The sequence below is a fragment of the Xiphias gladius genome, chromosome 1 (genome assembly GCF_016859285.1).
Source record: "Xiphias gladius isolate SHS-SW01 ecotype Sanya breed wild chromosome 1, ASM1685928v1, whole genome shotgun sequence".
NCBI classification, from domain to species: domain Eukaryota; kingdom Metazoa; phylum Chordata; class Actinopteri; order Istiophoriformes; family Xiphiidae; genus Xiphias; species Xiphias gladius.
In genome coordinates, this window is record NC_053400.1 from 35,187,809 (window position 1) to 35,199,263 (window position 11,455).

Consider the following 11,455-nt stretch of genomic DNA (forward strand, 5'->3'; position numbering starts at 1 on the left):
TAGTTTACAGTTTTATTGCCCAGAACAGTATTACAGTGTAGTGCTGCATCACAGTGTTACAATACAGTATTACAGTACATTGTTACAGGACAGTATTGCAGTACAGTGTTACAGGACAGTATTGCAGTACAGTGTTACAGTACATCCCTACAGTACAGTTTTATAGTACAGTGCTTCAGAACAGTGTTACAGGACAGTGTTGCATTGAATTAGAAAGAGTCATACACCACCTGAACAACAGCTGTGCACCTGTGGCTCTGACACAGAATATAGTAAAAGTGCTGTTATATTCTTAAATACATTTGAAATAAACCCCAAAGATCTCAGCATCACTGCGTTAGACAGTTTCATAAATTTGTTGACAGAATTGCACATGAAATATCGTCTGGACCCAGTGTTTTTATTTGATCATGAATAGTTATTTAACACTTGTGTTGTGAAATTTCGCCAATAAACTAAATAAATATCGTGATCATTTATTGAAATATTAAAAGTAATTTTAGATGTTTTTTTCTGTGTTTAGCTACATGATTATTGACTTTACTTAGCAATTAGGCACAGATGGACTTCAGCACACAGTTTATTGCTGTCAGATGATCTACGGTGTATTGTGACGGTAAGGTCAACTTCGCCTCTTTATCCCATTTCCACCCAGAGACACTTGAATGTTACTACCTCCATGAAAGCTGTGTTTCACGGGCAGCACCTGAAGGCAGCAGGCTGCTCCCCGCAACGCCTCCTCACCGCTGAGGCGTCAAAATCACCTTTTCCTCTGCAGCTCAGAGCTCCGCGGCGACCGGGAGCAGAATCAAACCCGGATCGGGAGTGTGGATGAATGTGTCGAGACCACCTGCTGGACCGGAACGTGTCGTCCTGAATGGAATTAAACGGATCTGAAATCAGCAGTAACCTCCAGTGTGATGCAGCCGTGTGATGGGAGAATCAGCCGAGCAGGATGGGCAACAAGCAGACAACCTTCACCGATGAGCAGCTGGAAGCGTATCAGGTGACAATTTGAACCGCGCCGACACGGGTTAATCCCGCAAACACAATCACATTCATCCGATCAGAGTCGGGATTTGCTCAGGGGTGATGCATTTTACAGAAACACCTCAATTAAGAAAAACCGCTTTTCCTTCCCTGGTCAGCAGGAGATAGAGCAGAGCAGCCAGGACAGGGTGTCTCTCCTATTGCTGATTGGCTGAGCTCCAGCCTCTCTCTGCATCCTGCTGGATTTGATGCTGCTGCTGCCGCTGCTGCTGCTGCTGTCCTGCTGACTGATGGTGTGAAAGCAGATCCTCCCTGTGGATCAGCAGCCCTCTGACTCTCTCTGCCTCAACACCCGGCTCCGTCAGCATCTGATTTCTGTTTGTTTGCTTATTTGCAGGACTGCACCTTCTTCACCCGGAAAGAAATCCTGCGGTGAGTTATCGGCAAATATTCTCACAGCACACCTTCATCACCAGAGAGTCAGAGAGTCGACTGCTTGGAGTTACCTACATCTCTGTCACTGGAAGGACGTTGAGGCCGCGGCTCTTTGTAGCATCTGATTCAACCATCTCTGCTCCGGGTTTATTTACCGCATTCTCTGTAAAAAAACAAAAAAACAAAACAAAAACTTATTTCCACCAACATTTATCAAGATGGAGACAGAAACTCAAAGTCTACATTAAAAAATATATTAGAAAATAGAGCTCAGACTGCATCACAGGAAGGGCGGAGAACTACAAAACTACCTCATATACAGGATAGAGAACTACAAAACTACATCATACCGGATAGAGAACCAAAAAACTACATCATATACAGGAAAGGTATAGAACTACAAATTCCATCATATAAAGGAAGGATAGAGTACTACAAAAATACAGAATAGGAAGGCCAGAGAACTACAAAACTAAGTCATATACATATGGAAAGAGAACTACAAAACTACATCATATGCATGATAGAGAACTACAAAAATACATAATATACAGGAAAGATAGGAATTACAAAACTACATCTCATACAGGAAAGATAGAGAACTACAAAACTACATCACATACAAGAAGGATAGAGAACTACAAATTATGTCATATAAAGGAAGGATTAGAGGACTACAAAAATACATCATAGGAAGGCTAGAGAACTACAAAACTATGTCATATACATATGGAAAGAGAATTAAAAAACAACATCCTATGCATGATAGAAAACTACAAAACTACAGCATAGGAAGACTAGAGAACTACAAAACTACATGATATACAGGAAAGATAGGACTTACAAAACTACATCTCATACAGGAAAGATAGAGAACTACAAAACTACATCATACCGGATAGAGAACCAAAAAACTACATCACATACAGGAAGGATAGAGAACTACAAAACTACCTCATATACAGGAAGGATAGAGAACTACAAAACTACTTCATATACAGGAAAGGTATAGAACTACAAATTCCGTCATATAAAGGAAGGATAGAGTACTACAAAAATACATAATAGGAAGTACCAGAGAACTACAAAACTAAGTCATATACAGTTAGGAAAGAGAACTACAAAACTACATAATATGAATGATAGAGAACTACAAAAATACATAATAGGAAGTACCAGAGAACTACAAAACTATGTCATATACATATGGAAAGAGAACTACAAAACTACATCATATGCATGATAGAGAACTACAAGACAACACAATAGGAAGGCTAGAGAACTACAAAACTACATGATATACAGGAAAGATAGAGAACTACAAACTACATCATAGGAAACGATAAAGAACTACAAAACTATGTCATTTACAGGAAAGATAGAGAACTACAAAACTACATCATATACAGGAAAGATAGAGAACTACAAAACAACGTCATAAAAAAGAAAAAATACAATCTTTTTAATGAACAGACCGGGAAAAGAGAATCAAACGAACTTACAAATGAAATCACATCATTAAAGACAGTTGATATTGAGGTTTTCCTCCTGTTCATACTGGACGTTAACGGGTTCCTTCACAACATGTTTCTAATGGAAGTGATGGAGACACAGTCCACAGTCCTCAGTCCTCATTCTGTCTGAAATATATTCTAAATTTTCTCTGAATCTGGTATCAGGCTTCAGCAGTCAAAGTTGGCGATTGTCCAGTTACTACCTTGTTAGTACAAATTCCCCCTTTGTTTTTCTGTGCTGAGTTGTGTCTAGAGCTGTTCGGTGTGAATGAATTTGTGAATCTTCAGACTGACCTGACTACACTGACTCAGCGTTGTGGAGCTGCTCACTGCTGACTGGGAGCTCTGCTGGGATTCACTAGTCACTTCCTCTGTCAAAGTTAAAGTAACAGTAAAAATCATGATCTGATATGTCTGTCGTCAATAGAAGCCTGCAGAGTTTTGAGCCTTATGTGCAGTGAATGCACAGACTAGCTTAATACTGGACTGACGTTAAAGGCTCGGACCACAAGCAGACTGAACATACTGCTAATCAGAGCTGAATGTCTGCATGAGCTTTGATGCGTTCACTTGCAGTTGTACGTGCTGAAGTGCATTTGAATGGCGGTGTGACCATTTGGCTCAGGAAAAAGTTCACAAAGACACTTTTCGGTGTTCGCATTCAGGGACAACACATTCTTGAACTGAACAAAGTGATTTGAATCAGTAAATTCATGCCTGATTTCCACTTTCCTGTAGCTTTCTGTTTCTGTCTCCTGGGTTTCGTCCAGACCTGCTAAGTCTCTGGCTTCTTTTCCTTCTGAAAGCATTAAACTCCTCCAGCCTCCCTGCAGGATGATTTACAGGCTGAAATCTCTCTGCGGCTACAATTAAAACCCTGTTTGGCTTCTGGGTATTTGTTCCTGTGGTCGTTGGTTTAGTTGAAGCGTTACAGGAGGTCAGGGTTATTTCTGCTGCTCTGCTGTGCCTGGATCGGATTTATGACTGTTATTCACGCCCATGGTTTTATAATGAACGCTGGCTGACTCTGAGAGCTTCAGGTAATTCTCTCTACACTTAGCACACCAATGTTTCAGTTTAGACTCATTTATTGATTAGTGAATCAACTGAGATGATTATAAAATGAGATAGAAGCCTGTTATCTCTGTAACTGAATACACCTGAACTTTGGTGGATCACAGCTAAATCCAGCAGCTTTTAATGGGACAGTCTGACTGAATGGAAACAAAAACAACAGCTCTTAAATAGAACAGCAGCACTGACCTGTAGCTACATTACAACAGACCATTCGATGAACTCTTACAGGCGCTTTAATTTTTTCTGTCGTTATATTGGTTCCTAAACAGGCCTGTATGTTGGTGTCGGCATGTTTCCATCCATCAGATCAGCAAAAAAAAGGTCTGACTTTCACAGAAAGTCAGATTTCACGTCAAGCTGATAAAAAGCAGCAGAAGGAAAAACTCAGATCCACTTTAAAACACAAGGACGGGGCTCCGGATGGGATTTAAATGACAGGAGGAGCAGCCGGTTGGACGGGATTAAAATCACTGACCAGAGCAGATAATGTTAAAATCAACCCAGTCAGGAATGTCTGAACCAAATTTCATCACAACCCATCCAGTAGTTGAGATATTTGAGTCTGAACCAAGGTGGCGGACGACACAGATTTCCATCCACAGAGCCACGCTGCCATCATGGTTAAGCATCATCAGTAGCGATGCTGTATTTTCTGTCACATGTTCATCCTGATGACTATCCTCTGCTGTGTTGCAGGTTACATGGCAGATATCGTGAACTGGCTCCACATTTAGTGCCGCTGGACTACACCAACAACCCTGATATCAAAGTCCCTCTGACACTCATCATCACCATGCCTGAGCTGAAGGTAGAGAGCTGATAATCAGTCCTCATCTCCACCTGGTAATAACCTGTGATCTGTGTCTGGGTAGGTTAATGGATGATCACAGGCCTTTGTGTTTACACCTAGTATGTGAAAGTGCTTAGGTATTTTGATTCTACCCACATTTAGTGTTGCCAGATTGGGTGGTTTCCTTTTCTTTCCAGGTTGATGTTCCTTTGGGCGACTCTTTGTACCATTTGGCCAGTGTCACCCGAGAAAGGCTCGGCTATATTCCAATAAATCTTCTCCTCCTCTCATGTGAGCAGCATGGTTGATGATTTTCCGTTACTTTTCTTCCGTGTTTTTTGATGTATTGGTCCACTTTTATGAAAGGGGGGCGGTTCTAGGATCTGATTGGGTTACTTTTTGTCAGTCCAGTATGGCAACACTGCCCCTGTTGTTGGTGGAACCTAAGGCCAGTGAGACTGTCCTGTGAAAAACGCACCCACAGGTCGGCTGTGCAGCATCCCAGTATGACCCAGTTAGGTTTTATTGTATGGCGACCTCTAGTGGCCGTAGTCATCACGACAGGCGCAAAGGAGGAAGTCGGGTGACGTAGCATGAAGAGCGACAGAGTCGATATTAGGAGGTCAGGGTGGATGGGTGGTCGAAAAAACACACAAGCTTCACAAAGGAGAACGCTGTCTGTTTCCAAGCCGAAAATCGGTCTTGTTTGTTCGTTCCTGTTCCTGACCGGTCACAACCTTAACTGCGTGTTTATGACTGTAACCATGACGCCAGAGCTGCGCCGGTACGCTCCTGTGCGTCGTATCCGAGGAACAAATGACCCACGTGGTGGTTTAGTTTGAGGAAGTGATGCTGTGGTGCGGGCAGACAGGCCGATAGCAACGGTCAGGGGACTTTTTCTACATGTCCGACTGAAGTGCAACTGAAACTAAATATCTTTTATTTTGTCTGCACCAGCTACATATCTGCTCTGTAAATCTCTGGTCCTCCTGTGTTTGGTTTCTGAGAAAAAAGCCAGAAACCAAAGCGGAGAAATTTGTGTTTGATACTTTCTGGTTTCATGACGGCGCCCCCTGGTTTTGCATGAAATCAACAGAAGACTGTTAGATATGCGTCTACAGAGGTGGAGAGCGTATTTCCGTACAGCCGGCCAGATGCTGCATAAAGCCGCGAGGCCCGACAGAGGCTCATGCGCGGACTCCGGACGACAACTCGCATCAGCTTCCTGCTGAAGCCTCCTTCTTATCTGCCTTACAATCGTGAAGCCATCTCGTCCTGCAGCTCAGCCTGGTGAACGAGTGACGACATTCACCTCATCAGCTGCTCGGCTGCAGCACGTTAAACAGCAGGTAGACGTACCTGCAGATCTCGGGTCCGGTTAGATGCTTGTAGGAGAAAACATAAGTAGTTCAATCTGACTGCAGCTCGTGTCTCTCCTGTTTCTGTGTCAGACTCTGGGTTTTTCTCCGTTTTATATCACCAGTCACCAGCACCGATCAGTCCTGATTCCTGTCTTATCGAAGTTTATCAATCTCCTTCATCTTTAAAGTGGGGGGGGTCAATTTAAAGATCCAGGTCCTCACGAATCAGTCTGTGTTCGCTGCTGGTCTGGGTGCAGTTGTGAGTTTACAGCATTGCCTGATGGTCTGTTGACAGTGAAGCCAGTGAAGACGTTCGTTAACACGACGATGTCCATAGAGAGAAAGCTGGAGGATTTAAAGCTGACCCGGAGTCTGACGAATCACAGACAGATCAGTGACAGATTGGTTGATTTAATAGTGGCTCCTGCACAAAACATTAATGTGTTGAAGTGAAAACGTGTTGTTTCATCATAAGGCCGAGTCATTGTTTTCATATTTTTTATTGTCCTTTAGTTTATTTGTTTATTTGAGTTTTTATGTTTTCCGTCACCTACTACACACCAGACTCCAGGGCTGCAGACCACATTTACTTTTATCAGTTAAACAACGTATCAGCCACATTAGGTGTTTATGCGTCTTTAGCTTTATTTAGCAGGGTTGTTTCTCTGAATTCACGGCTCTCTTCTTCAGCACATCTCTGTTCACTGAGTCACGCACACTTAAAGCTGACCAGTACAACCAGTCTGAACTGGAGCAATCGGGGGTTGAGGCCAACTTCATCTCTTAGAAGTTATGTTTCTCTACAACTAATTTGTAACAGCAAATACGTTGCGCAGGAAATGTAATGCCGAGCAGATCATTTTTTCCGTTAACATAATGAGGAAATGGTTTTGATTAGCGTATTAGTAAAGTCGTAAATACGTTGATTCTGAACGTATCAGTAAAATGTTCATTAGTTCTCCTACTATAGCCCCTCAGAACTACTGCAGCGTTATTAAACTGGTTTATGGTCTCTCACAGCACTAGGTTCAGGTCTGGGAAGGAGCCTGGTCTGGTCTGATCAGGACGTACCATATGAAGAGTTTACGTTCAGTTACACGTAATACCCGTGCTGCCCTTAGAGGATGTTTCTGATATTCTTCAGAGTTAACATTTATGAATGTGACTGATTTTAGGTAAAAAAAAAAGGATTTTTATATTCTTCCACCAGAATTCTAGACTTTCAAACAAAATACAGAACATCGTGCACAGACAGTTAAATAAATAAATGCGATGCTCTAAAACAAGTATTGTACTGAGGCGATCTTTCACATTTCTTTCGTAAGCCTGTCTCTCTAACCTTTGGGTTCAGCTGCTTTTGGCAGGCGTTGAAACTCCTGAAGCCGCCCTCACAGAGGCCGCAGCTTTGTGATAAAACGCTGCGTTGACACTGTGGAGGTGAACCTGCATTTATTTTGTTGCAATTTTGACTTTGGTGAACTCTGACCCATGAATTTGTGCTCGGTTCAAGTTATGTCCTTATTTGAGCAGGAAGAATCCTCCGACAGAACTGGAGTCAGGGTGGGGGCCGTCTGCCCCGACTGGGAGAGAGATGATCAATACCAAGCTGCCTCGACAGTGCTGATCTTTACTGAACTCAGCGCTGAATGAAATGAACAATCCTGAGAACAAAATGTCAGGGGGGCGTAAACACAAGCTCAGAGAGTTGTTGTGTTGTGTGCGTTTGTCCTGACAGGAGAACCCGTTCAGAGACAGAATCGTGGAGACGTTCTCCGAGGACGGAGAGGGGAACCTGAGCTTCAATGACTTTGTCGACATGTTTTCCGCTCTCTGCGAAACTTCACCCAGAGAGCTCAAGACCATATATGCCTTCAAGATCTACGGTAACATGCTCGTCGTGTGTTCGTTTTGCTCTCTGAAAAGTCTGTCACATTACTGTGAAAGGTTCCTCAGCAGGTGTTTTTCTCAGTGTAATGTTCTGGTTCTGGTCCAGATTTCAACAGGGACAACTTCATCTGTAAGGAGGACCTGGAGAAGACTCTGAACAAGCTGACAAAAGGAGAACTGACTCCAGAGGAGGTCACTCTGGTCTGTGATAAAGCCATCGAGGAGGCCGACCTCGACGGAGACAACAAACTCTCCTTCGCCGACTTTGAGAACATGATCTCTAAGGCTCCTGACTTTCTGAGGTATGATGGTTGCTTTCGCTTTATCGTTCACTCTGCAGATTGTTTTTCTAAACTTTGTCAGTTTTGACGGCTGATGAACGTAATCCAAAGTTTTGCAGAACAGTCAAACTTCAAGATAAATTTAGGACCTGCATTATTACGTCCAGGTCCTGGATTATTACCTCTGGATGTTTTCCAGAGCTCCAGTGCTTGAGAAGGAGGGAGGACGTAGTTTGGTGGACTGTTTGACCACAGCTCGAGCCTTTGAGTTCAGACAGGCAGCTGAATCTTCTGCTGCTCTGCATAAAGCTGAGTCCACACTCAGAGATAAAGCCCACAAAACCGACCGTGCAGCTTGATCCGACTCCTTTTACTGCTGACGATCCATCACTGCGCAGTTTCATTCCTCCGCCCAACCCAAGCAGAAAGAACACGGCTGGAAAAAAGAAGAAGAGGCAGGAGAGAGGGAGGGCTGGATTAATCCGGTCAGCGATTTCAGTCATAAATCCGTCTATCACACCGGACCACCGGTCACAGATTAGCTGGAAACGAGGCTCCGTGGTCCCGGTTGCCATGGAAACCGGGCGGGCTACAGTGTAATAACGGTGCGTGTGAGCGTGACGGCTGATAGACTGACTCAGACTGAGGACATGGATCAATATGAGGACGCTGCAGGTTAATGTCTCCTGCCGCGTGTGCGGCAGCTGATTCATTCATGTGGTGTAGACAGTCCTGTGATGAACCCTCCTTCATGAAGGTGAGGACGTCTTCTGTCAAAACTGTTTAGAGACATGTTTCTGCGATTTAGCCGACCCTCACTGGGGGGGACAAAATAGCAAAAACACCTGTCAGTCCAACACAAGGTAGTTCAACAGCTGTGTTGTGTAAGTTAAAAAACTGTAATCAGCTACTCATTACACGTTAGTCATTGAAAAAGTAATAAAATTCCTTTGCTAATTACTCAGCAGTAAAAGTAATGCGTTACATTACTTGTTACTTTACTTTGGTCACTCAGCTGTTAAAAGAGCCTTTAAACGACTTTGAATCCTCCACACGCGTCACGTCGTTTCCGTTTAAGACGCGTAGAGCCAGAAAAGAGCAGCGGCTGCCATTTGGAGGCTTCACTGACCATTAGCGGCTAGCTTAGCATTAGCCTCTAAACGCTAAAACACAGGTGACTCCTGAATGTGCCTGTGGCCACCACCTGCCACATCGGCCAACAACACACAACAGTTCAACGAGACGCCTGCGGAATCGCCTGGAGTCGCCCGTCTCCTCTTTTGTTTTGCTTCATCAGTACATGTATTTTGACGTTGCTAAAGCTCAGAATGTCTCATCCGCATGGCTCTCATACAGTATTACTGGAACACTGACACCCTCCTCTATCCACTCATATGCAGATACTTACTGTGTGTGACAGGGAAAACACTCAAACCACTTTATACTGCAACATCTGCAGGAAGTGTGGGATATTTATCAAAAAACAGTCCACTGCTGTTGATGCCGAATTACACCAGAGAAACATGACTGTTGACGAACCAGTGCTGTGGAAACATTATACTGAGCTTAACACGTGACATGTTACGGTACATGGTAAAGTACTATACTTCCTCAGCGTTTTTAATTTTTATTTTATCTGGCTACTATTTGAGACTGGACCATTTTTAAATACCAGTTTTCATGGTAAAACTCATGACGTCTGTTTTTTGTCTTCTGTCTGCAGTAACTTCCACATACGAATATGAGACTCTGTCTTTACAGAGATCCTGCAGAGGAGAGGTGTCTCACTTTGACACAGTTTCCTGATCCAACCGGTCTTTACCCTCCAGGCTCCACCTCCCCCCACACCTCTACCTGAACCTCAGACCCACCTCGACTCAGTGCCTGTCCTTTCTATCGCCTGCGGAGAGTCTTCTTCTCCAGCAGAACCTGAGATCTGACTCAAAGACTCATCTGGACTCACAGAAGCACAGGCAACTCTTGCCAATTCTGAATCTTATGAAAACATACAGCGGGGACATTTCAGAGAGAAAGTTGTTAGTGCATGAAACCTTTCTCTTTTATTAATTCTGAATGTTTGGAGGCGGATGAGGAGGAGCGATAAACCAATGCGGGGCTAATTTTATACCAAGAGAGCTTCTCTGCACCAGGTCTGATGTCTCCTCTGGACATTTTTGCTCTCCTGAGAAACCTTTGGAGACGCTGGGACGACGAGGCTGCAGAGGAAACAGAACAGGGCTTTTCTGACCCAGTGCTTTGCAGAAAGGCGAGATCCACTGACTGGATTCTTTTTAAAAAGCACACTTTTAAAGGGCAAAACAGTGAAGAGCTATGCAATCTTTCTTCATGAAGTGCATGTTGTATATTGCTTCTAGCCGTGGATACTTTCTATGTCTGGTACAGTGAAACGTTCTGGTGCATAATGACAATCATAGTAATCTGTAGCTCAGTTGATGGAAGGGCTCTCTGTCATCTCACCTGTAAAGTTTGGCTTTGATAAACTTTTTCCTGCCTCCAACAAACTTGATATAACAGCTTTCACTCAACCAAGACAAAATGTTTTCTGGCTAGAATCAAATAAAAGATTTTTGTGTTGCTCAATGCTCCATGACGCTTCTTATCAGAGAAACTGATTCAGGTTTCAGGTGAAGAGATTTGTCCTGTCCTGTATTACAAGACTGAGCTGAGAGAATAAAAAACTGCATTAGTTGATCTCATGTACCATTAACTGTACTCGCAGAAAAGAAGAGGATACGGAACCAATATTAACAATATATTTTTTTAAAGTATGTTTAACCAATAGACTTCTTTATCCCATGACCTCTTTCTGGACAGACTGCCATCAATTTCTGGTGAGGAGATTAAAAACAAGGAAAACCAGGACAGAAAAAGAAACTCATTTCATTAACAAACTGCCACGGGAGATGCTTTTAAGATTAACAGAGTATCCTAACATCATGGAGTCACCTGACCGGACGGATTCCTCCGGGTGGCTGATGACTTACAGTTTAATAAAATACTTATTTCTTGCCAGTAATGAGGTAAATGCTAGAATAGCCTTTAATTTTTGTAGAGAGAATATAGGTGACGGAAAGTGCGCTGGAGCATCATGACACCTAT

At 43.3% G+C, this 11,455-nt stretch overlaps 1 protein-coding gene across 2 annotated transcripts; it reads left to right on the forward strand.

The window, feature by feature from the left end:
- The first annotated feature begins 900 nt into the window (after positions 1–900).
- On the forward strand, positions 901–11,052 carry LOC120792073 (calcium and integrin-binding family member 2-like). 2 transcript variants are annotated; one of them, XM_040131094.1, is made up of 6 exons: positions 901–1,006; positions 1,388–1,422; positions 4,713–4,824; positions 7,903–8,050; positions 8,161–8,356; positions 10,097–11,052. In XM_040131094.1, exons 1-6 carry the CDS (start codon positions 956–958, stop codon positions 10,191–10,193), a joined length of 639 nt encoding a protein of 212 aa, XP_039987028.1. In that variant the 5' UTR covers positions 901–955; the 3' UTR covers positions 10,194–11,052. The 2 variants fall into 2 exon arrangements, with proteins under 2 accessions (XP_039987028.1, XP_039987037.1); XM_040131103.1 differs by having other exon boundaries at positions 10,059–10,200.
- The last annotated feature ends 403 nt before the right edge of the window (positions 11,053–11,455 follow it).

Excerpts from the sequence above, each read along its gene's own strand:
- LOC120792073 (XM_040131094.1), top strand. The coding sequence starts at position 956 with ATGGGCAACAAGCAGACAACCTTCACCGATGAGCAGCTGGAAGCGTAT. Across the intron at positions 4,825-7,902 it reads TCACCATGCCTGAGCTGAAG|GAGAACCCGTTCAGAGACAG; the intron begins GTAGAGAGCTGA and ends TTGTCCTGACAG. Across the intron at positions 8,357-10,096 it reads AAGGCTCCTGACTTTCTGAG|AGATCCTGCAGAGGAGAGGT; the intron begins GTATGATGGTTG and ends CTGTCTTTACAG.